At 39.2% G+C, this 25693-nt stretch overlaps 2 protein-coding genes across 3 annotated transcripts; one reads left to right on the forward strand and one right to left on the reverse strand.

The window, feature by feature from the left end:
• Nucleotides 1–375: 375 nt before the first annotated feature.
• On the reverse strand, nt 376–5388 carry CIB22 (LYR family of Fe/S cluster biogenesis protein). The gene is made up of 5 exons (XM_078586338.1): nt 5143–5388; nt 4441–4482; nt 1062–1143; nt 840–895; nt 376–537 (listed from the first exon to the last, which is right to left on the reverse strand). The coding sequence occupies exons 1-5, from the start codon at nt 5275–5277 to the stop codon at nt 499–501; spliced, it is 354 nt and encodes a 117-aa protein (XP_078442464.1). The 5' UTR covers nt 5278–5388; the 3' UTR covers nt 376–498.
• Nucleotides 5389–10249: 4861 nt separating this feature from the next.
• On the forward strand, nt 10250–11531 carry NDHM (subunit NDH-M of NAD(P)H:plastoquinone dehydrogenase complex). 2 transcript variants are annotated; one of them, XM_078586284.1, is made up of 3 exons: nt 10250–10772; nt 10858–11073; nt 11282–11531. In XM_078586284.1, the coding sequence occupies exons 1-2, from the start codon at nt 10344–10346 to the stop codon at nt 11035–11037; spliced, it is 609 nt and encodes a 202-aa protein (XP_078442410.1). In that variant the 5' UTR covers nt 10250–10343; the 3' UTR covers nt 11038–11073; nt 11282–11531. The 2 variants fall into 2 exon arrangements, with proteins under 2 accessions (XP_078442410.1, XP_078442408.1); XM_078586282.1 differs by lacking the exon at nt 11282–11531 and having other exon boundaries at nt 10251–10772; nt 10858–11213.
• Nucleotides 11532–25693: the final 14162 nt, after the last annotated feature.

Genomic DNA, 25693 nt, shown 5'->3' on the forward strand with positions numbered 1-25693 from the left:
CCCAACTAAGGATCAAGTCAATGAAGCCATCCCAGCCAAGAGGACAGGTTACATGAACCTGCCAACCCAATAACCCCATTTAATCACATTTTTAGTTCATTTTATACAATTGGGTATACTAATTTTATACAATTAGTATACCCAAACCTAACTTCCCACTTAGTAAGGTCTACAAACCCTACCCATTAGAAAAAACAGGTTAACTTTGGGTCAATTTGCCCGGCCGACCTGACCATGAACCAGGTCAGGCCGAATCCTGGCTCCGAGTTGTAACCGCACAGGATCGTTGACCATTGATTAGGTAGAGGGAAAATGGTCAACTTCACTGAAAGCTCAGCTCCGGAATTGAGGAAGGAGATGTCAAAGGTTGAAGGGTTAAAAAACAACAACGTGGCTCTTATGTAAAAAGAGTAGGCCCCAAGTCATTAGGTCAACGGAGGTCAATACGGTAAATTTATAAGCCCTTATTAGAGTAGCCATGGAAAAACAGAAGAGTCATTATTTTTCCTCCTTCCCGAAGTCGAAAACAATCTCCACCTGAGGAAGATGATTAGAACTAATCAAACCCATCGTCTTAATACTACATGAAAAAAAACTTAACCCAAAAATAGATTTATTTCATTTCATTCAGAAATTAAGTATTTTAGGGAGGGAGAGAGGAAAGAGGTGAGCTGACCATCTGGTAGTAGGTTTAGGCATTTTATGGGGGCTGAAATTTGATGAGGTCAATTATGCATTTATTACAAGGTGAAGTCTATAATCCAAACTCTTACCCTGATTTTGGTTTTATATTTACAAATTGAATAAATAGAGTGATGATGAACAAAAGAAAATCTTACCCCTGATGGCGGTTCAGGATTTCTGGTGAATTTTGAGCCGCCAGGCGCCCAAGGAACTGTAATTTAATAATAATCACTCCGCATCAACAACCAAATTTTAAGAAAAATTATGGGCAAGAAATAAAATGCAATCAACGATTATAATCTTTTTTAAAAAATAAACTTATTTCCGTGGGACAAAGAGAACCAACATCTCACAGATGAACACTTGATGGAACTTACCGATGTATGGATCAGGATGACGCATCTTATTGAAAGCCAATTCAGCCTCATCTATAAGCCGATCAATAGTATCCAGGTCCTCCTGTATTGAAACCCGAAGATCATCGTTATCTCTTAAGTGCAAATAACCAACTCAGAAAGGCAGTCTTTTAAGGAGATTATAAATTCAACAAGACAATTTCAATTTTAAGGCACTGGGTGAGTAAAGCCTTTTGCTATTGTTGCTTAGCAAATCTCCCAACGGTGACCCAAATCAAAGATGTCAGAGTCATCAATAAAGACGTAAAGACTCCTTAAACCTGAAGAATTAAACATTTAGTTATGCTGAAGTTACAACAGTTAGTTATGGAGCCTATTCATCACAGGAAACCGCCGGTTTGAATCAATAAATTGTCTCTGTAATCACTTTTATGATGTACTTCTTCCAATTGTAGTGAAAGGGTGTGCAGCAGTTCCTTCCTCTTTCTCATGTCCATTCTCCAGATTTCGTCTACTTCTACTGCTCAATTCTAAACATTCATTAAACGCATTCTTTTATATTTAGACGCACGTTCAATTCAAGTGATTCAATAGAAAAGTCGTCTACACAAATGTGCTGAGATGTTAAGGGTTTGCCTATGATATATATACAATATCAATTTAGGCGATATATGTTCTCCCCAAAACAGAAAATTATAATAATAACAGTACTGTATAAATTTTAAAAATAACTAAAGAACAGTACTGTATATCGTTTTTGCCCAAGATTATGGGTCCCTTTGTATGTAGCAGGATAATGGTATCAATAAGCGGATAACAGGTACCTCTCGACACATAAGACAGTTTACCGGAATGGTCCAAGGTGACAGATGAAGGCCTAAGGCCAAGAGGAGAGTAGTTTGAATCTCACAACGATCATTGAGCTTCATGTTTTTAAAATGTACCCGGTCCAGTCAGATACTGGTATCCGCTAATGGTATCCGATGCCATAAACTACATCCAGAATGATATCCAATACTGATAAAAGTTTAAGGTACAGTACTCTACAGTTCCGTTATCCATTACCTGATAACGGTATCAGGTAACAGTTATTCCTAATACGGTTTATGCTTTTAGCAGTATCCTATAAAATTCTCAGTCCCAATACTAGTATCGGTTATCAGTATCGAATGACAAAAGGAGATGGGGATGGGGATCTGAAGGAACAAAGGAGATGCAAAAAAGGGCTTTGTGAATGCCTAACTGTAGGATTAACTGGAAAACTAAATTGATATGAAGAAAGTGTTTCCCAGCAGTGTGTCATTTTTGTGAAGGCCTAACTGGAGAGCTAACATGATTAACATAAACCTCGATCACCTGACATGGTTCTCTGCCCTCCCCGTAGGAGGGCTACAAGTATTTAACTAAGAAAATGGGAGAAGACTACGATAATCTTGAAAGGTATATGGATAATATTGAAAACCGCTCAATATGGCATATAGATGATTCCCCAGAGAGCAACGGAGAAACTCTACGATAAAAACCTTGATGTAGATTCCTACCAACGGGTTTTCTGAAAAGAGAGAATATGAGGCAGTAGAGGAGAGATCGATCTGAGAACGGGAGGGGATAGATCAAGAGGAGCTAGAAAAAATCTGGTGAAGTATAGGCAATAACAAGGGAATGAAAATCCCCAAGGGTAGAGGGCAGAGGGATAGATGATGATGATTTGAGAGAAGCCACTCTTCAATTCATTCTTAGCTGTCCTCCAACGAGGAAGGCTACTAAGATCTAAAGGAAACAACACTAGACGGCTAATGACTAGAAGTACCCAACTAGGGTTGAACTGACAGATATACCCTTGGGTAGCACATGATTGTAACACTCTATTCATAGAAAGAGAGAGACACAGACGAATTCTTCAACGAATAAGTCAAAATGAGCATACGGGATGTAACCAATAGTATCATTGACTAAGGCGCCTCTTGTGTTACACTCCTACAGGCTACATTAAAATCAGTAAAATATTTCACATTCGTAAAAACCATATTCAATACATAAATTCCATAAATTGACTCGTTCAGTAAACTCATTTTAAGGCGAAAAAAAACATCTGTTTCCAGTAAATAAGGGTTTCTTATTTTTAAAAGACAAAGCCATAGGACAGTAATCCCTAGTCCTGAGAATGGACCTCATGCCCCCGAATATTTTTTACTCTTAAGGAAATAACTATCACGAAATTGTATTTCACAAAGAAATTTGATAATCACGTACTTGAAGTTAAAAATAAAAACTTCTCTATAGTCTTGTGATGCGATTCTATTACAATTGCATAATGAAAATTGCATAAATTGAATAATACATGTAAAAATGTGACAAATTATTGTTCTACATGCAGTCAAATCAGAACCATAAAACGCCACCGCTGATATGTTTCATTTTCCAATAGGTCAATTTACATACATCATCGTCTTTTCTACTTGAATATGTTACCGGATCAAAAGTAATTACATAAAGAACATCATCATTCTTAAAAAATCTTTGGGATAATGAGAATTGTCCAGGGGAAGAAGAGTCAAATTGTGGTTTACTGGCTTTCCAAAAAAATCCAGGACAGAGCCCCCTCTTCTGATAAACACATTGTTAATTGATAAAATAATGTCTGCTAAGATCCCATTAGATGCAAGAAGATAATTACGAATAAGAATCTGATAAGAATCTCTGGAGGAGGGATAAGGATCTGACGAAGTCTTGCCAAAGCAAGAGGAGACGCAAGACTGCCTTCGCACATGCAATGTGACGCTGCACATGCGACCTTTCTAATAAACGTGGGGGTCTCTATATAAACAAAGGTGACGGCATTCTATAGGGGCATCAAGAAGCAGTTAAGCCAAGAGAGCAGCAACAGGAGATTCTCCACCGACGGAGCTGACGACGTCCGATCCGGCCGCCAGACTCCAGGTCTCAGTTAGGACTTAAATTCCTCGTTATTGTTTCTACTATTCAAAATCTTGTATGTGACTTCATCCTTCTACTGGAAGATTGGATTTCCTTATCGGCAACTCATTATATCCAGAGATCTCGCATTTCCAATCTTGTATTTAGTCCATTTCCTATATCTCAAGATCTTGATAGTTAAGATTACTCCGGTATCATAATAGAATCATAGCTTCCTGCCCAATAAGGGAACGAAACCCTCCTGAAAATAGAAGAATATTTGACAGGAAAATGCACATGGAATACAGGATATTTTGACGTCACATAGTCTTTTAGCTTACAAATGATTGTGTCCTTCGACTGAGAAAAAAATAAAAGGAAATACATAGAAATTTATTTTTCATAAATTTTAAAACCTAAAATTTTAGAAATAATGAAAGCGCACGGCGGATGACCATTGGGGACGTGGAGTTATGAAAATTACCACGTGTTTGTTGGCCTCAAATTTCTCTCTTAGTTCTGATGCCTGCCCAAATGATGGAGAGAAGTATCGATGTTAATTTCAACACATTGTCCAAAATAAAGCAAAAACAACAATATGATGAAAGTCTAATTCCAAAAATGATGTCATCGGAGCCTCGGAAGAAGGTACTTGAAAAATTCTTATGTATATAATAGCTGATAGAAGCGCTCCGCGTGACACGGCAAGAATACAAAAACGACATTTTAATAGGAAAATCGATTAAAGTGGGAAATAAATAAGATTTCCAATCCAAATTAAAAGATAGTCAACCCATTGTTGCATAAAATAATGTCGAGGAAAGGATCGGAATCCCCTCGAAACAATAACCTGAATTAGCTGAGATCGAGAAAGTGAAAATCACAGTAGTTTTTTGCCGAAAGTTGAGGTCACGCAAACGATTTCCTGTGATCCCGAAGTTCCAATAACCATTGAGGAAAAGACTTACTTCACTGAGCGCTCAAATTTGGGCATGGATCCTGTGTAGTCAGCGAAAACATGGGATAAAGAAAGTTTCCTCGAAGGCCGGTTTCACTGTTTTGGCGAAACTTATTACCAAAAATTCTAAACAAGGTCCTCATAAAGATCCAACCAAAACCCATCCAGACCCAGAAAAACTAGGGTAGAGATCTTCAGAATTGATGAGCAAGAGAGAAAAAAGCGCACATCTTGATAAAATAGGTGGCGATGGACAGCCCAGTTGAGAGTGTCCTTGAGAGCCTGCCGGTAGAGGATCCTCACTCGCTCCTTCTGCGCTGCCCTCCTCGCCAAGTAAGACGCCGACGCCATCAGCTTGCTCATCTCTCCCTCCGCCGCGAGAACTCCTCTCCTGACAACGATTTCCTTCCCGAATCGCCTCAATCCCAAGAACAACTCTATTAATTTGAAAATCCCCCCCTGAAGCTAAATGTCCAATTTTGGAAGACTATATAGATAGGAACCTGAACATTACACAGACCCAAATAAGTCTGTATCCTATGAATTATCTCCTGGAAGACTACAAGATACTAAAATGGGAGAAGGGAATAGTGTATATTTAGGGAACGGCACGTCCGGGACGTGACGCCCCGGACGTGAGGGGACGGATGACGATCCGTGACGAACAGTGATGTGACTAAAGTTTCGTCACGTCACACGTCTGAGGATTTCAGAGAAATCCGTCACGTTGGCGTCACCGTCATGGTTTGTGGCATCCCAGTCACTGGACGGCATCACCGTCATGTGTGATGGGAAAACAACCATGCAGAGGAGAGAGAATTGGAGGGGCATATCTCCGATTCTCTTTGGAGGGCATACTTTTGTGCGCAAATTAATGCAGGGACTTTTCTGCAAAATGCCAAGAAATTGAGTTAGCGACACCGCATGGCGAAATCTCGGCCGAAAAACTTAAATCTAATGATGTTTAAGCTTTTTGCTCATTTTTAAAAATCTGTCACGGCCGTCATTTGTGACGGCTGTCACGTCACGTCACTCATCTGAGGGCCCCGTCACCGTCGCGTCACCATCACGCCCAGTTGGTCATTCGTCACCGTCACCATCACGGGCCCCTAATTTTGTCACCGTCACTGTCGCATCATCCGTCACCTGATGTGTGACGTGACGGATGACGCATGTCGTTTTGAGACTGCCCCTATTATTGCAGTGAACTTAGACTTATCATCAAAATATACAGTTAAAGTTGTGTCTTTGATAGTTATTGACTAATAACCAATAATATATATTCGCTAACATTATTAATTAGTTGTATTTGCATATAGGTTGATCAATCAAGGACCAATTTCATCCAATCGATAGGTTATGTTTTAAACTTGACTGGAGCCAAGCTACACCATCATGTTTTAGAAGATATCGAGCAGTGATTGATCTCTATCATAAAAATTTTAACGTCAACAATTATCATATATCGTCAAAGATATAAAGCAATGACTCTAGAATGACCTAGCGCATCGTTAATCATCAAATCTTAATGCAGCATTCTGTTTAGTACTGATATATAACGTAGATCATTTGAGAAAATCTCTCTAATATCATCTCTACACTCACTCGGGATTTGATGTTTCTTCTTCCTCAAGTCAATGCCATCATATCTAGAGGGTGGACTATCCCATCTTCACCACTCAATCATCCCCTTGTACCTCTTAACATATCCAAGCTTAGAATGGTTTGAATCTTGTAATTAGGTACTAGTAAGTCATAGCCAAAACATAAAAATCCATCCTTGTCTCACATCTAAGGATCAATTCCATGTGTGGAACATGAATCAACATACCTGATGTTTAGGTATATAGCATTGAGAAACTCATACAAATACACTCATAGAACTCTTTCCATAAATATAGCACATTGTCTATCCATGGTGTATTTACACTTATGGCCACATGATCACTCATATTCCTCATATTCCTCATGATCACTCATATCACATTATCACTCATATTCCTTTGTGATGGATATTATGTGGCTTTCAAGCCAATCACACCAGTATGTTTTGTTCAAGTTCATTGAAATAATTATTTCTCCATTATTATTCCAATATAATGTTCATCATGAAGTCCATAAGTATGTGGAATGACCTTGTGAATTATGATAAAATCATTATACAAGCATCATTAGTTATTAAAAATGTATAATAAATATTCCTATTTGATGGATAAGTTATTTTAAAGTTCTGGTTTATACAACAATTCTTTTAAAATTTTCCTCACTTAGAAATGGTTAAGGGTCGAATCCACAAGGAGCAGGTATTGCAGGGGTATAAATTACAATTCAAACAAGTAGTGAAACAAAAATAAAACCTTAGCCCACCCTTCTCATTCAACCAAGTGTTGTAACTTTTTCTAAATGAGGAATTTTTTAGTGTTGTTTAATGTGTTGGAAATATTGAAGTCTAGGCTATCGTCTGGAATTGTACCTAGAGAAAATGGTGAGAAAGTTCAATTCAAAAATTGAGTAGATCACACAAACCTTGTTGTCACTTCCACCAAGGGCCAAGTGGTGTTGCTTCTTCAAGAATCATGATCACCCTTTAACTCTCTCTTCCACAATCTTGTATAACAAGAATGGATCAAATAAATCTGATGCACTAGACCTCCAACAACAAGTTGGGAGCAAAAATTCAAGATGAGATACTAGAAGTTCTCTAACTCACCGAGCCACTGGTTTTTAATTCAAATGGTATTGAGGGCTAGGATTACTTGATTTCTAGACTGGATCCATGTTTCCTCCTTTCAGGTTTGAAATGCATGCCTTCCAAATTCAAATTGTTGTTTAGTTCCACAATTATTGCCTTTAGTCGACACAATCTTTTAAGGAGGTTTGAATGGGCTTCTGGAGTGAACTTCTTGTGTATTGGGCCTCATCTTATTGTCTAGTAGATGGCTTAGGTTTCTCCTTTCCTACCGTTTGTATCTCAAACTCACCATTGTATTTACCTAAGTCATGTTTTTCAAATAAAATTCCAAGCAGATGTGAGAAATCCACTTAACTCTAAGTAGGTAAGTGGGGTTAGTCTCAAAAATAGATAAATTATATAAAAATATGGCTTCGGAAAGTAATTCATAAATTTCTCATCTTATCCTTAAATGGTCTAATGATAGTACAAATCTAAACATATGTAATAAAAAGAAGTATAAAAGTATAATTTAATTTATCTAATTTGGTGTTGTCAAGTAGTGAGTGAGCAAGAGAAGACTGATCGAGAGAGAGGGAGAGAAGAGTAAGCGATTTTTAAAAAAAATATTTAGGTCGATTCACACATTTGCACCGCACAGACCTCTATGCGGGGTGCGGTGCGATATTTGTGGCACATGTCTGATGTGCGATTCAAAACTTGAGCCAAACCTCACATGGCACCCAAATCGCACCGGTTGTACAAAAGGACCTTCCCTATTTCTCAGTCAGAATGTGGTGACATGGAGCTTTTACAAGCAAAAGATTGTGTCTCACTCTTCATGTAAGGCTAACTACATTGCCTTCACAGCTGCCACATGTCAGGGTATGTAGTAGATCAGACTGATTAAAGAACCGGTCAAAGTACAACTCAAGCCAGTGAAGATTTTTGTTGACGGTATGTTAGCAATCACTGTTTCACAATATTTTAAAGCATACTGATGTAAGGTATCATTATGTGAGAGCATTTGTGCAGGAGATAATCCGAGAGCATGTTGCGTCAGATGAACGAAATGTAGATATTCTCACAAAATTACTTCGAGAAAGTGAAGTTAGGTAAAATAAGAGGCAAATATGTGGCATTAACATCTAAAAGCAACTCCAAGCTTGAGGAGGTTATTGTTAGAAAGAACTTTAGGAGAGGAGAGAGAGAGACAGAGAGCTAAAATAAGAGAAAAAGTGTATGTGAAAGAACTAGAACTAGAGAGGAGAGCAAGAGAGCTAAGATGAGAGGAGAAGTGTGTGAGAGAGAACTAGAACAAGAGAGGAGAGAGAGAGAGCTAAAATGAGAGAAAAGGGGTGTGTGATAGATAACTCAAACTAGAGAGCAGAGAGAGCGAGCTAGAGAGAAAGAGAGTGAGAGTGCAAGATAGCTAGAGAGAGAGAATGAGAGAGGTAGGGAGAGAGAGCGAGAGTGCAAGAGAGCTGGCAAGAGAGAACCATAGATCAAGAGAGCTAGAGAGAGAGAGAGAGAACAAGAGAGCAAAATAGCTAGACAGGGAGCGAGAGAGCTAGAGAGAGAGGGAAAGAGCTAGAGGGAGAGAGAGCTAGAAGGAGGGAGAGAGAGAAAGCTAGAAGGAAAGAGAGAGAGCGAGGGAGAGGGAGAGAGAGAGAGAGAGAGCTAGAAGGAGGGAGAGAGAGAGAGAGAGAGCTATAAGGAGGGAGAGAGAGAGCTAGGGAAAGGGAGAGAGAGAGAGAGCTATAAGGAGGGAGAGAGAGAGCGAGGGAAAGGGAGAGAGAGAGCTATAAGGAGGGAGAGAGAGAGCTAGGGAAAGGGAGAGAGAGAGAGCTATAAGGAGAGAGAGGGAGAGGGAGAAAGCGACGAGGGAGAGAGAGAGCTAGGGAAAGGGAGAGAGAGAGAGCTATAAGGAGAGAGAGGGAGAGAAAGAGAGCTACGAGGGAGAGAGGAGAGAGCTAGAGAGAGAGAGCTAGGAGGGAGAGAGAGCTAGGGAGAGGGAGAGAGAGAGAGAGAGAGAGAGAGAGAGAGAGAGAGAGAGAGAGAGAGAGCTAGAAGAAGGGAGAGAGAGAGCTAAAAGGAGGGAGAGAGAGCTAGAGAGAGAGAGAGACCTAAAAGGAGGGAGAGAGAGCTAGAGAGAGCTTGGAGGGAGAGAGAGCTAGAGAGAGAGAGAGACCTAAAAGGAGGGAGAGAGAGCTAGAGAGAGCTTGGAGGGAGAGAGAGCTAGAGAGAGAGACCTAAAAGGAGGGAGAGAGAGAACTAAAAGGAGGGAGAGAGAGCTAGAGAGAGAGAGCTAAAAGGAGGGAGAGAGAGAACTAAAAGGAGGGAGAGAGAGCTCGGAGGGAGAGTGAGCGCTAGAGAGAGAGAGCTAGCAGGAGGGAGGGAGAGAGCTAAAAGAGAGAGAGAGCGAGAGAAAGAGATAGAGAAAAAGAGAGAGACAGAGAGAGAGACAGACAGAGACAGAGAGAGACAGAGAGAGAAAAAACAGACAGACACCGACAGAGACAGAGAGAGAGAGAGACAGAGACAGAGAGAGGGAGAGGGAGAGAGAGCGAGAGAGAGAGAGAGAGAGAGAGAGAGAGAGAGAGAGATCCTTCCCAGTCCCCAAAACAGGCTCCAGCAACACTACGGGGGCAGGCCCAATCCGCCTCCATCCGGCCCGCTTACATCTCCCCCCTCCTTCTCTCCTCAATCCCCTCTCCTTCACACAACGCCAGGCTATCCACAGTCCGCGGCGCCGCCCATGGCCTCCGCCGCCTCCATCCTCCGCCCCACCCCCCCCTCCCCCCCCCGCCGCACCCCCCCACCGCGCCGCCGGCTCCGCGCCGCGGCTCAGCCCCAACAACAGCAGCTCGGCGCCTCGCCCGCCCCCGCCCCGCCCCCCGCCGAGCCCACCGCACCCTCCCCGGCTCGCCCGGCCGTCCCCCTGGCCGCCCAGCCTCAAGCCACGAGCAAGAACATGGACCGCGAGTACGGCGGCCAGTGGCTCAGCAGCGTGACCCGCCACGTCCGAATCTACGCCGCCTACATCGACCCTCTCACCCACGCCTTCGACCAGACCCAGACCGACAAGCTCACCCTCATCCTCGACCCCACCAACGAGTTCGTCTGGACCCCAGACTCCTGCCAGAAGGTCTACGACCAATTCCAGGAGCTCGTCGACCACTACGAGGTCCCTTCCCTTTCCAATTAACTTTGAAGATTACAAATTAACGATTGATTTTTGTGTTGATCTTTGCTTGTTGATCGCTGGGCAGGGCGCTGATCTGACCGAGTACACTCTCAGGCTCATTGGGTCGGATCTTGAACATTACATCCGGAAGTTGCTCTACGATGGGGAGATCAAGTATAATATGAACTCCAGAGTGCTCAATTTCAGCATGGGCAAGCCCCGGGTGCTGTTCAAAGACCCTGTGCAGCCTCAGGAGGCCTCTTGATGCAAACCCGGATTCTCTCTCTGTCTATGTATGTATGTAAGTAAACCTTCTCTGGCATGAGATGGCATGTGATTAGATGTTGTCAAGAGGGTCAGAACTGAGATCCGAGAAGTGGATGAATTCCAGTCTATTTCTCCATACTGTGTATGCGTCTGTTTATTAAATTTCTAACTATCTATCTTTTTTCAGAGAAGAAAATAAAATACAGAAAGTGTTATTAACATTTATGCTGTATATTTGGCAGCTTGTATACATGGCAATGGCATTTGAAGTGTGGGGACTTGAATTGGTAGCCTATTTCAAAGGCCATGGCCACCTTTAGAAGTGTGAAGTTCTGTGAATCCTGATACGGGCACCCATCTTTCATGCGTCCAGCCTCTTATACATTATTCCTGAATGTTCCATATATTTATTTCACGTGGGTGGTCTTGATGTTTGGATTTCCTTGTATTTTTGGGAGCCTTCTTTCCCTAGTTGTCGTGATTCCTCCTGCCCTTCTGGATTTCATTCATCCTTCTGGTAATATTGGCTAGAACTACTCATGGACAAGTGCATCAAATAAATTAATGCTAAGAATGCAGTTAACGATAACAGTAGATTCTATGTACTCACCTCAAATGATGTCCTTGCGGCTACATCTCACATTGAACTTTTGTAGTGTTGCTGAAGTATGGTTCCTTGCAATTTTTGTGTTGGGATGTTCTCTTCATGCTCGTTAGATTCTTCTTTATCTTTAAAGTGTTTTGGTAGTCTTGAGATTTGGTGGGTCCAACTTGTCTAGCTTGAGAACTCCACATCTCAGGTAGGGTAGTTTCTGGCACTAGAAAGAAAAGTTCATCATTTTCTTACATTATGGCATGGTTAGCTTAAGATTCTGGCATTGAGTTTCCTTCTCCAAAGACATGCTTGATACGACTAATTTTTCTGCAAAAAATTCCATTTTCTTCCAATCAGCATGTAGTTTCCATACCAAGCATTTTCTATCAATAATCATACTCACGAATGCTATGCGTCTGATTCCCTAAAAACTGGTTTGTTCCTAGCTTTCACTAATTTTCGATCCGTCCAGTAACACTTTGAATTCTATCTAGATATCTTGTTCTGTTGGTATAAGGTAGCACATGTATCTCATGTCCAACACATAATTTGAGGTTCATTGGACCATTACACTTGCTGTTATATTTCATAGTGGGCCATGCCTAACCCAGCCCGAGAGGCTCTTGTATAGAAATGTTATTACCTAATAATGAATTTCAGTTTTTTATGACTATCTTCTCTCAACGATGTATTCTGTCCTCTTTCTCTCTCTCTCTCTCTCTCTCTCTCTGTCCCTCCCTCTCTCTCTCTCTCTCTCTCTCTCTCTCTCTCTCTCTCTCTCTCTCTCTATCTCTCTCTCTCACAGCAATCCAAGTTTCTAAGTTGACATGGCATCAGAGCTATGGTTTTTTTTTGCATGACATGACATGGCATCCAACTTTAGGAATCTTCTCATTCCATTTATAAGTCATATCAAGCTCCGACGATTCTGTCACTAGTTGCTGAGATATGATGTCTAGGTAGAACCATAAATGGAATCAGAAGCCACTGAGAGAGCAAAATATATATACATAGAGGTAAGGATAAATAATAATTCAAATTTTATGTAGAATTATAGAGATATGGATAGATGTATATGTGTATACATGGATTAATGAAAAGCCACATAAACAAGCAAACCGATAGAAAGACAGATAAATAAATAGGCATACATATTGATAGATAGATGGAAAAACAGACATGGCAACGAGAAGGAGGAGTATCATTGAGAGAAGATAGTCATAAGTTAGCTCAAACGTAATATTCATAGAGCAGTATTAAGTGTATTTAGTCATCATTGTAATTAATTTCACCCCCGATCAAATAATATTTATAAAATAATGATTTTACTAAGGGATATGAATTACAGAGCAAGGATGTGTCCACAGGATTGGCGTTAGAATTAATCAAAGATTGAGAAGAAAAGGAGAAGAGTTATTAAGATAATAATACTGGTAAAAAGATATTATTATTATTGTTATTCTGACTACAGGTAGATATTGGCAGAAAAATATTAGTAAATATGTTTAGATTGATGAGTAAAATACAGGCAGGTTACCTGTATTTTACTCATCAATAGAGAGCAAGAGATCCAAACTAAAGAACATAAAAGAACTCACACTACCTGTTAGCAGAAATGTTGCAATAAGAGACGAGGGATTAATTTATGCCATTGAGCTGGAATTTGAGTTTTTGTTTAATTAAAAGCTGAGAAATGGCATAATGATATGGAAATGTTTTCTGAGACTAAAACTAATTTTTATGATTTTTATTCTAATAAAATTAAAGATAAAATAAGCAAATAATAAAAAATGAAATAGTCAACAAATTGTATGATGAAATGCTAAAAGTATAAATAATATTATTTAAATGATTTTTGGAATTTTCTTAGATTTTATTATTTTATATTCACATAAGTCTCACTTAGATGAATGTGATGTGATGAGGTTACAAGATTTTTCTGCCATATCGGAGTCATTGTGGGCTTTGAACCTCCCTCCTCCTATGGAGTCCTCTAGGTTTTTCTACAAGTCTCCTCTCTCTCTCTCACTAATTTCATTTCCTCCGATGCAAAGTTCTGTCTCTCCCTTGAAATAAAACGATGGTCTTCCTACTTTTATGATTCAAGAAAGCTTTTAGTTTGCAGGAAGCAAGATCCTTTAAGGAATGATCAAATTTGGGTTTTATAGGATGGGAATGGCCTAATATTGCCATCAGTCAATGTTGGATCACTCCCGGGCCTTTTCTGGAGTCTACAAGGCGGAGTTGTGTCTTTTTGTTGTCAGAAATGGCTCACCAGCGATACAAGCAACAGCCATTGGAAGAAATTGATGGCTTTGCTCTTAGCTGCACAGTTTTCTTTATAGAGGGTTCAATGGTTGCTATTTAAATTTCAGTTGTGGACCCTATTAAATAATTGAGGTCCTCAATCCATGTCAACACCACCCTGTGAGCTGTCATTGCAAGAAGTCATCTTTTGGTTCATCCATGGCAGTCGCTAATTTTCTGCTTATATATTGGTTTGTCCATGTCGTCTTATGAGTCATCCATGTCAGCATGAAAGAGAAGTACACTAGATTGGCTGTCCAAAAATTTCAAAAAGATTACACAGTTAAGATTTGATGTATTTTATTAAAACGCCTGTGTGGTATGGGCTCAAGCTGGGTTAGCTCAAAGCTTCTTTCTTCTTCATTCAAACCTCACCCCCAGGCTCTGGTTAGCTTATCCCTTATTGGACTTCAGCCCATACTACACTTCAAAGGGAAATTAAAAAAGGAGAAATCCCACTGTGGGAGATGACAAAAATGAACTTCTATTAAAATCCCATATCAAAGTGACCTTGAATTGAAAAAATTTCTCATAATTGTACGTGGAACCATTGGCATTGTGTTTACGTCTCTCAGTTGTAGCGCATGGTCTAGTAGTCCTTGGGCACTGGCAATGTTGCATGGGGCTGTGCCTTTACCCTAATGGCTATGACCTGTTGCATTTGGCTGCAGCTGCAACTGCTATTCATATAGATGTGGCTACTCCAGTGACTGCTACAAAAAAAATATGGATGAACCATTAAAACTAGTACAAAAATATAACTGTTAATACCTAAAAAATAAAATAGTTCCAACTAATCGAATCCATGTTTCTTTAAACAAGATTTATAAATCCAATTAAAATACTGAGTTTGCATGAACTATTTCTTTCATGTATATATCATTGGAAATAGAAAAATTCAGATAAAAGTGATTAATTAAACCCCAAGACATGGATCATAATTCATTCCTTTAGACATGGTATAACCTTTTTCATAAGATTGCATGCATCAAGTTTGGTATCTCAACTATTAAGGCAAGAGAAGTATATACGCATGCATCTTAGCCTGGGTATGAATGATCCACTATGACATTCTCTGCAATGCACCTCAAATTATGTGTAGTATGTGAGATATTCGTGCTACCTTTTACTGTTATAACACCCAAGTCAAGCAGAGGAATAGATGTCATTCATTCCTATCTTGGAAAATAGAGCATTATGTAGCTAATTAGGAGATTTGTCAGCTGGTGCATGGTGGGGATGTAGACAATGTCAATAAGCTTGAAGTCCAGCTTGACCTTGATAAAATGGTGATTGACTCCACGTGTTTGGTACCCTCATGCTATATAGGGTTATGAACCAGGATGATCCCAAATTTGTTTTCATATAAGAGAGTGTAGGTTGTTTTAGAGAAAAAGCCAGTTCACAGAGAATTTGATGGACCCATAGGGCTTCACAGATATGGTAACTAATAGTGTGAAACTTTTAAGTACTAGATAAGGATATGGCTGACAACTTCTTGTTATGCATGCGAGTTGTCATGAAAAGGGAGTAGTACACTATCATAGACTTGCGATCAACCTGTGAGCCATCATAATTAGAATCAGTATAAATTTCAAGATGCAAGGATGTAACTCAAGAGAACGTGAGCCAAAGATCAATCATCCCCTTCAAGTAATGAATAATATGTAATGCAGCATAAAGGTAACTGACTTTAGGATTATTCATAATTGATGAATGACATTAACAGATTAGGAGATTTTTGGGTGGGTATGAGCCGGATAGATAAAGTGACCAATAAGGCACTGATAAATCAGTGGATCGGTGTTTGGTTCTATAAGATCTCATTTAAGTTTTAGACTTAGTTCCTTTTGTGTTGATATGGGTTGGCACTACAAATAAAAAGTGTCATCAAGAAGATTATATATAGAATTCTGTTCTGACAAGTTGTTGAGAAAAGTATTGATTAATTTTGCATATTTTTACTGCAAGAATTATTGTGTTATTTGGTGAAGGTTACGAGTTAGTTTTCTGAGAAAAAATCTAGAATACAGCGTGGAGAAATATTACACATTTTGAATATGGTAATTAAAAGTGTTTTTAGGGTTAATAAACCATTTGGACTTATAATTCATATTTTCATTTACAAAATGATAAAGTTCTTTGTTTATTTTTATTTTTGGCTGAACAGCCCAATAGGTGATAAGGTCTACAAAGACATTCGAGGGGATAGGTTACACATGATATTTTGTTGTGAATAAATGTGAGATAAAGAGGTTGAGCTGCCGGTTTTGTTTTGTTTGATTGGGAAAGAGACGTGAAAAAAACTGCATAAAAGTAAAGTTCCCACATTCTTTCTCGTCAAGTGCTACCTTTCCAAGCTCCAGCTCTCTTTACCAATACTATTTTAAGCTCTATCTCTCCACACCCAGACTCTTCCACTTCATGGCCTCTACACTCAAGCTTTTCCATGTTCTGGTCTCCATATTCAGATTCTTCCACCTTCTGGCTTTCAAGATCAGATTATTCCCCATTCTGGAATCCATGTTCTGACTATTCCATTCTCTCCCGAAGTCTTGTTGTCTCTCTTGTGATTTCTTATTATTTTTCTGCCTGCCTACCTCTCTCTCTTTCTCTCTCTCTCTCTCATGATTTCTTGCATTTCTGGTGAGCATAGGTTGTTTCTCTGAACCCTTTTCAACATCATTGCATACAAGTGTTAAAGACTAAAAAAGATCAAATTTGTTCAAAATATTTTTCCATTATTATATTGAAATTCATACATTCTTGACAATTTAGCTTTCTCAGAAATTATTATTAGTGTGACACTTACTTTTGTTATATATGATAATCAGAATTAGTTGTCCCTGAAAATTGTAGGATCATAGTTCAGATATTATGCTTAAGCATGTACACTATGATTCTTGATTTGTCATAATGTCATCATTCAAATTTTGAAGATCCAACAACTTTGAACTTGAATTGTTTTTATTAAAACAGTAGTATTGTTCCCTCTACAACGTTAGATTCCCTTGAAGATTTAACATTTTTAAAAATCTTGTATAAGCTGAGAGTTTTATCTGAAATTTCCAGTAGCATAGTAAATGTCAACTCTTTCCTGCTAATTTCTACAGCATTAAAATTCAAATTTATTTTCTGAAACTTCAAATATCACTTGACTTAAACATTTTCTACAACTGTGGACTTCAGTGAACCTTAAATGTTTTCCTGAAACTTTATTCAGCAATGAAATTTGAATACTTTTGTGAAACTTAAAACATCAAAGAACTTGAATTTTTCTGCAACGTTAAAATGTATTGAATTTGAATTTTTTTGCTTTACAGATTATTTATTAGTGAACTTTGAGTACTTTTCAGGGACATTATGTATCATTGAATATCAATTCTATTTTTATAATTTCTTACATATGTAAAGCTTAGATATTTTCTGCAACTTCATAAAGTGCAAATAGTGAATTACATTGGATAATATTTTTAACCTTTATAAAATAGTGAATATTAGTTCTCTTTCATAAATTTCCTTCAGTGGTGAACTATAGATATTTTATGAATCTTTACAAATCATAAAATATCAGTTCTCTTTCTGCAATTTTCTAAAACATTGAAATCACAATATTTTTATGCAACTTTTCTCAGTAGTGAATATCAGTTCTAAAACTAGAATTTCCTACAGTATTTACAGTCTTATTGAAAATGAACTATCTACACTGAGAATATTTGTAACTATTTTTTGAAATTTAGTTAAATATTTTTCAACCTGATAATATTTTTCAAATATTTTAGGACTTTTCTGTAATAAAAGCAAAAATTTTTTGAAGAGTTATTTGAAACATTGTGGAAAGAATATGATAGACCTAAAAAAGGAATATTGTATTAACATTTCAGGTTGAAGCGCCAAGATTGGGTACTTATCTAGTTGAGTCTGAGATGAAGATTTGATATGAATGATCTTCAGAGATCTGTTAATGCCTTCAAGAAAGTTGAAGTTAAATACTCAGGTAAATAAATATTGCAAGTGATCATTAAGGGTTATATCCACAGGGAACAATGTTTGGGAGTATTATTTTAAATGGAAATCAATGAGAGACTGGATGAGATGTGTATAAAATAGCAGATAATGAGATGATGGCGACGGCGAGGCGAGGAGATGATAATCCAGAGTTAAGAAGACCAATATGAATATTGGTATGAGTATAAGATAATAGAAAGTGAACAAAGAGGGTAAAAATGGGGAAACATTAGTGATTAAGATGTGAAGAAGAGAGGATGAAGTGAGAAGATGATTAAAGATGTCAGATATTTTGATATCCTTCTCGAGCTTCGTATAAAAAATAATATTTAGAACACACATTTAAATAATAATTATTACTATATTATGATCCCATCATAATTCACTAACTCATTACATGTATCCATGGAGTTCAATTGAAGCATCACACATGCATGGTAATGAGTATATATTATATAGATGAATATGGAATGACTTGTAGAATGTGAAATTGACTTGAAAGTCACCTATCTTTCTAACCATATTTAGATAGTATCATGTAGTACTAGAAAATTTTCAACTTAGTTTTCCCATGATTTTAGCCCTGCAACCTTGTCACAGAAAAAGCCATTCAGCCCATAAAAATGAGCTTGTAGATGTAGATTTAGCTAGTCATTTAATGCAGATCAGGCAAACACATATATGTCAAACATGTTACACATGTGTAAGGAGCCTCAGTAGTTAAAGTTTAATTACTAGTGCATGTTAATGATAGATATATATGCCGCCATTACGCCAATCACACGCTCCATACCTTGTTTAGTTATCATTAAGATGATATATTCATTATAATCCCCATGTGATGCTTATGGAGAAATCCATGAATACATTATCTAACTTCTGAATTCTGATGGTATCATAATATTCTGAGTAATTTTTTTAGAAATATAACTATTAAAAGGATACTCAAGAAGGATGTTAAAATATCATGCTAGAAAGGTATTATTTAGTCCCATTGATATGACAAGTATGGTGAATATGGTAGTTATCAATGTGAAGTCACTAAGGATAGATAATGGGTGCTCTTTAGTGCATGAATGGTATTATACCATATTATCTAGTATTGTGATTCATGTGACTATTGTATAATTTGTCCTTATACTTGAGATACCGAAGGCATTGTGTGGATGGACAACTGTACTTTGATAATGAAATACCAGTTCCTATTCATGGAATTATGTTATATTTTGGATGGAGTTCCTATTTGGGTGCATCAATAGTTTATGAAGATGATAGACTGTTCAATACACTATTGTTCACCCACAAAATAAGATAAAAAAGCTCTAGGAAGATGATGTGATGTAGTCCCTGGCCAAGGCAATGGAATATCAAAGAAGAGTTTTTCCATGATTTTTTAACTCATAAGTTCTAACTCTATTGAAAAATTATGGTTGATAGTTGGCCATACCCTAAGTTATCCTAAAAGTGTTAAGTAGATGAAGGACTATACATACATAGTAATAGATGACATTAAGGTTCCATGAGAAAATCATTATACTCCTTTGTATCTTCTAGGGTATGAGGTGTATACTCCTTTTTATCTTTTAGGGCATGAGATTTAAATAATCCATAATTAATTAATATATGATAATATATATCATTAACTAAGTTAGCCAATGCTGTACCTTTAGTGTTGTTGGAGTTATTAACAAGACTAATACTTGGGCATAACGGGTCATATGCAAATGGTCTTTTAAACAACAAATGATATACTAAATGTCTAGGCATTTTTAGAAAAATAATTCACTCACACCAGAATTGTTCAGGTATCTCTCTTTCATCTCCCTTCTACCCTTGGTTCCCCTCTAATATTGACCATATTCAAACCATGTCATGATGATAATGGAGCATTAACATGTCTCATCAAGATGGAGGATATTCGACATGCCAATGATCATCACATGGATATGTATAGAGGTTAGATAGATGAATAACTCAATAAGTCTCACTTAAGAAACTAAGAAATTATGAATTGGATCCACACACAAGGCGTTCAATCATGGGGTGTTGAAGATCCGTTATAATTTTATTTTACATCTGACATGAAAGTTGTTAGTATTTCATCTCAATCATGAATAGTTTTGAAAAGGATTTCCCAAAATGGGGTCATCTCTCACAAGCTGAATGTGTGTCATTCGGTAGCATTCTGTACTGCAGGCTATGGTGGCTAGAGCCAGCTTAGTACCACCCAATCGTGACCCGGCCACATGCAAGTAGGCCTGCCAAAAACATATTCAGTTTGAACTGATCCATTAATGGTAAGGCCCATGTGTGGCTGGGCAGGCACCACTTGACTTAGGCCAGGTTGGACTTAATCTGATTTAGGCAGGCCCACCCACGTTTAAACTGGGCCTACAATGTTGGGCCACGTAGGTGGCCCAGCCCATGCGGTAGGACAGAGTAGGCAACCAATCCCACATGACATTACCACATTGACATACTAATCATGAGACATGTTTTCGAGATAACATTAGAGTTTAAGATCCATGAAGCATTTTTTCTAAATGAGTTTCTTCCAATTGAAAAAGCTACACATTGTGCTCTAGAAGATACAAAGTAGTAATTGAACTCTCTCATGGAATCTTTACTGTCATCGATTACCATATATGTATAATCATCTGTCTTAGCGAGACTTCCATATAACTTTGGGTATAGCTAATTATCAAACCCTAATATGTCATTCTAATTTGTACTGAGACGTAACAGGGATCATTTGGAAATGTCTTCTTCAATTAGGGAATGTCCGTCGGATATCTGGTATCGGACATTCGATATCCGATATCCTGAAAAAATTGGGACGGTGTCTAATATCGGATATCGGACGGATTTCATCTGGCAAATGAAAATAGACACCGGGGACGGATATCGAATGGGTAAGGACGAGACGAATATCGGATAAGGGATATCAGTTATTGATGTTGAGACATCAGAACCGGTATACGGATATCGATATCCGGTATCAAGAGGAGAAGTCATTTATTATCATGATTTTAGACAATTTATTTACCATCGACAAATGTTTTTACTATATTCTTATCTCGTTTAATATATACACCTCTAAATTTTTGTTTTCTTCCATATGGGATAATAGGATTCGGAGTTCATTATTAAACTCCTAATCCTATTATCCCATATGGAAGAAAATAAGAATTTTGAGGTGTATATATTAAACGAGTTAGGATATATATTTAACGAATCAATAATGTATTTAAGTTATATTTAATACATATATTTACTATATTAATGGCTCGTATAATAAATACACCTCAGAATTTTCTTCCATATGGGATAATAGGATTAAGAGTTTAATGTTAAACTATGAATCCTATTATCCCATATATAAGAAAATAAGAATTTTGAGCAGTCTATATTAAATGAGCAACTAAATTATTCAGAAAGCTCTCCCCTACCTGCTAGCCCACAGATTTCCTCTCCAAACTATGCCACGATGACAGCTACGAAAAATTATATTTATTTTTACAACCTTTCTATGTTGGATATCGAAATCCGATACCAACTCCGACATCCAATATTGTCATACTTCCTGAGAGACGGAGGTGGATGACGACATCAAAACAGATCTCGATATCGGATTCGGTACTGTAGCAACCGATATCAGATATTAGAAAAAATGGATACTGGAAATTTGATTTCCATTATCCAATACGGCATCCGTTCCGATATCGTAATCCGATACCGGTATCAGGACGCGCTATCCATATCTTCAAAATCTTTACTAACCCCCCAAAGTATTTAATACATCTTCGTCTTTGAGTTAATCTCCTCATAAGACAAGGGGGATGATCTTATCTTGACCACTCAATCAACTTTGTGTTCTTCTTGCTATTACGGAGCTAAAAAATATTTGAATTCCACAATTAGAGCTAAAAACATATCCATCCATATAGAAGATGTCTTTAGTGTCTCAAATCTAAGGACCACTTTCACGATTGTGACATTAATCAGCTTGATTGGGAATTTTCAATAATGCTATTAAGAATTCAGCTGAACTAATTTAGTGAAATTTTTGCGTAAGATCACTTACCATTTGTCTTTAGTATCTCTACACTGATGGCTGAATGATAAGACACATTTATCATTCAAGTAGGATCAGATAGTGATAATCTTTTTTGATAGTTTGATGTCCATCTCAAGTATCCTATAAATAGAAATAATTGAAATACATGTTTAAATATTACTAAGCAATGTTTTATCATACCATCATAGCTCAAAGTCATTACATGCATTCAATGATTTTATTATAAACATTATACGATAGTAGAATGAATGAACATTTATTTCAACAAACTTAAACATATAATGGAAGTGTAATCGGCTAAACGACCACATAATATCCTTTAGTTTTTTTTCTTCAGGTGTTACTCTTCTGCTGCACTATCAGTTTGAGACATATTATTGTTAATAATTTTATTAGCCCAGGTAGGATGTCCCCTTGCCACATAGTTCCCGAGAGAGAGAGAGATAAAATAGAGAGAGATGGATAAAATAGAGAGAGAGATAGATAAAATAGAGAGACATAGATAGATAAAATAGAGAGAGATAGATACATAAAATAGAGAGGGAGATAGATAAAATAGAGAGAGAGATAGATGTGTAGATGGATACATAGAGATAATTTGATATATATATATATATATATACTCGGTTAATATCATTTTCGCGCAACTTTTATTCTCTGCTAATACACTCGGTTGTCCAACCAGCGATACGGATCTCCGTCAGATGACGAAGAATGTTTGCGCCTGAGAGAGATGGAGGGAGAGAGATTGAGATAGAGATGGAGAGGGAGATCGAGAATTAGAGGAAGATAAGAGCAACCTCGCGTGACCTCAGATTCTTTTTTTCCCCTTCACTGCACTCCTTATCCAGGTCGCGTCTTGGATCACCATCAGACGCCGATATAGCCTGCGGTCTTATAGAGAGAGAGAGAGAGAGAGAGAGAGAGAGAGAGAGAGAGAGAGAGAGAGAGAGAGAGAGAGAGAGAGAGAGAGAGAGAGAGAGAGAGAGAGAGAGAGAGAGAGAGAGCGAGAGAGAGCGAGAGAGAGCGAGAGAGAGAGAGAGAGAGAGAGAGAGAGAGAGAGAGAGAGAGAGAGAGAGAGAGAGAGAGAGAGAGAGAGAGAGAGAGAGAGAGAGAGAGAGAGAGAGAGGGAGCGCTCGAGCATGACCTCTGAATTTTTTTTTTTCTTGATGATGCATCATCTGATGATGGCGAATGTCCACCGTTGACAGAGCGGAGATAGAGAAAAAGGGAGAGAGGAGGGGGGGAATGGGTATCCACGCGTGGCCTCAGAATATTTTTTTCCTGTTGATGCGCTCCTTTTCCAATTTGTGGTTTGGATCATCATCCGCCAGATGTCCGAGTCTGTGGCAGAGAGAGAGAGGGAGGTCAGAGAGAGAAAGAGGTAGAGAGAGATGGGTGAGAGAGAGAACTGAGAAAGGTAAGAGAGAGAGAGGGAGAGAGAGAGAGAGATAGAAATAGAAGAGAGAGACAGAGAGACGGGTTAGTGAGTGACACAGAGAGAGGTAACAGATGGGTAAGAGAGAGACAGAGAGAGAGGTAGAGAGTGAGTAAAAAGAGAGATGGGTAAGAGAGAAACAGAGAGAGAGGTAGAGAGAGAGAGTAAAAAGAGAGATGGGTAAGAGAGAGAGACAGAAAGAGAGGTAGAGAGAGAGAGGAAAAATAGAGATGGGTAAGAGAGAGACAGAAAGAGAGAGGTAGAGAGAGGAAAGAGAGAAATGGGTATGAGAGAGACAGAGAGAGAGACCTCACAGAGGTAAGAGAGAAAGAGAGGGAGAGAGAGAGAAGTGAGAGAGAGAAAGAGCTAAGAGAGTGAGAGAGAGCTAAGAGAGAGAGAGGCAAGAGAGACAGAGAGAGAGGTAGAGAGAGAGAGGAAAAAGAGAGATGGGTAAGAGAGAGATCTCACAGAGGTAAGAGAGAAAGAGAGAGCTAAGAGAGAGAGAGAGAGAGAGAGAGGCAAAAGAGACAGAGAGAGAGGTAGAGAGAGAGGAAAGAGAGAAATGGGTAAGAGACCTCAGAGAGGTAAGAGAGAAAGAGAGGGAGAGAGAGAGAGTTAAGTGAGAGACAGAGAGAGAGGTATGGGAAGGATAGAGAGAGGTAAGAGAGAAAGAGAGAGATTTGAGAAAGGTAAGACTGAAAGAGAGAGAGAGAGAGAGAGCGAGAGAGACAAAGATAAAGAGACAGAGGGACAGAGAGGTAAGAGAGAGAGACAGACAAAGATAGAGAGAGGGACAAAGACGTAGGAGAGGGAGAAATAGAGACAAAGATAGAGAGGGACAGAAAGGTAAGAGAGAGAGAGGGACAGGAGGTAAGAGAGGGAGACATAGAAACAAAGATAGAGAGGGACAGAAAGGTAAGAGAGAGAGAGAGGAAGGAGAGAGAGAGAGAAAGATAGGAAAGAGAGAGAGAGAGAGATAGGAAAGAGATAGGGAGAGAGAGGGACAGAGAGGTAAGAGAGAGTGGAAAGAGAGAGGGACAGAGAGGTAAGAGAGAGTGAAAAAAGAGAGGGACAGAGAGGTAAGAGGGAGAGAAAGAGGAAAGAGAGAGAGAGAGAAAGAGTGAGAGAGAGAGAGAGGAAAGAGAGAAAGAGAGTGAAAGAGAGTGAGAGAGAGGAAAGAGAGAGAGGGAGGGAAAAGAGAGAGAGAGAGAGAGAGAGGGACAGGGAGAGTGAGAGAGAGAGAGAGGGATACAGATAGAGGGGGGAAAGAGAGAGAGAGAGAGAGAGAGAGAGAGAGAGAGAGAGAGAGAGGGAGAGAGGGAGAGAGAGAGTGTGTGAGAGAGAGGGACAGAGAGAGAGAGGGGAAAGAGAGAGCGGGGAGAGAGAGAGAGAGAGAGAGAGAGAGAGAGAATGAGAGAGAGGACAGAGAGAGGGAGGGAAAAGAGAGAGCGGGGAGAGAGAGAGAGAGAATGAGAGAGAGGGACAGAGAAAGAGAGAATGAGAGAGAGGGGCAGAGAGAGAATGAGAGAGAGGGACAGAGAGAGAGAGAGGGGAAAGAGAGAGAGGGTAGAGCGAGAAAGAGAGAAAGAGAGAGGGGGGGGGGGAGAGAGAGAGAATGAGAGAGAGGGACAGAGAGAGAGACAGAGAGAGAGGGGAAAGTGAGAGAGAGAGAGAGAGAGAGAGAGAGAGAGAGAGTGAGAGAGGAGGACAGAGAGACTGAGAGAGAGAGAGGGGAAAGAGAGGAAAGAGAGCGATAAGAGAGAGAGAGAGAGAGAGAGAGAGAGAGAGAGAGAGAGAGAGAGAGAGAGAGAGAGAGAGAGAGAGAGAGAGAGAGAGAGAGAGAGAGAGAGAGAGAGAGAGAGAGAGAGAGGTGAGCAAAACAGGTACGCTTTTTCGGATTGTTTTTTCTGCGGTGGGCAAGGCCCCAGCCATCCCTCTCCCACTGCGAGCCCAGCACAGCCGCTAGTATTATCCCTTCCTCGCCGTCCCATAAACAAACCCCCCCCTCCCCCTCTGTCCTCTACCCACAACTCCCCCCCCTGGAAAACCAAACCAGAGCCTCTCGCTCCCTCCCCCCCCTCCACCACCCCTCGAGACGAACGTCCACCGTCCGTGCCCCCGCCACGTCCCCGATTATCTTCCCCGTGGAGCCCTCCCATTGGCTAACTCCTCCCAGCCTCAAGAGTCATATCCTCTCCTGCGATAAGGCCTTATAAATCCCACCTCCG

This window comes from Wolffia australiana, chromosome 14 (assembly GCF_029677425.1).
Source record: "Wolffia australiana isolate 7733 chromosome 14, ASM2967742v1".
Classification (NCBI taxonomy): domain Eukaryota; kingdom Viridiplantae; phylum Streptophyta; class Magnoliopsida; order Alismatales; family Araceae; genus Wolffia; species Wolffia australiana.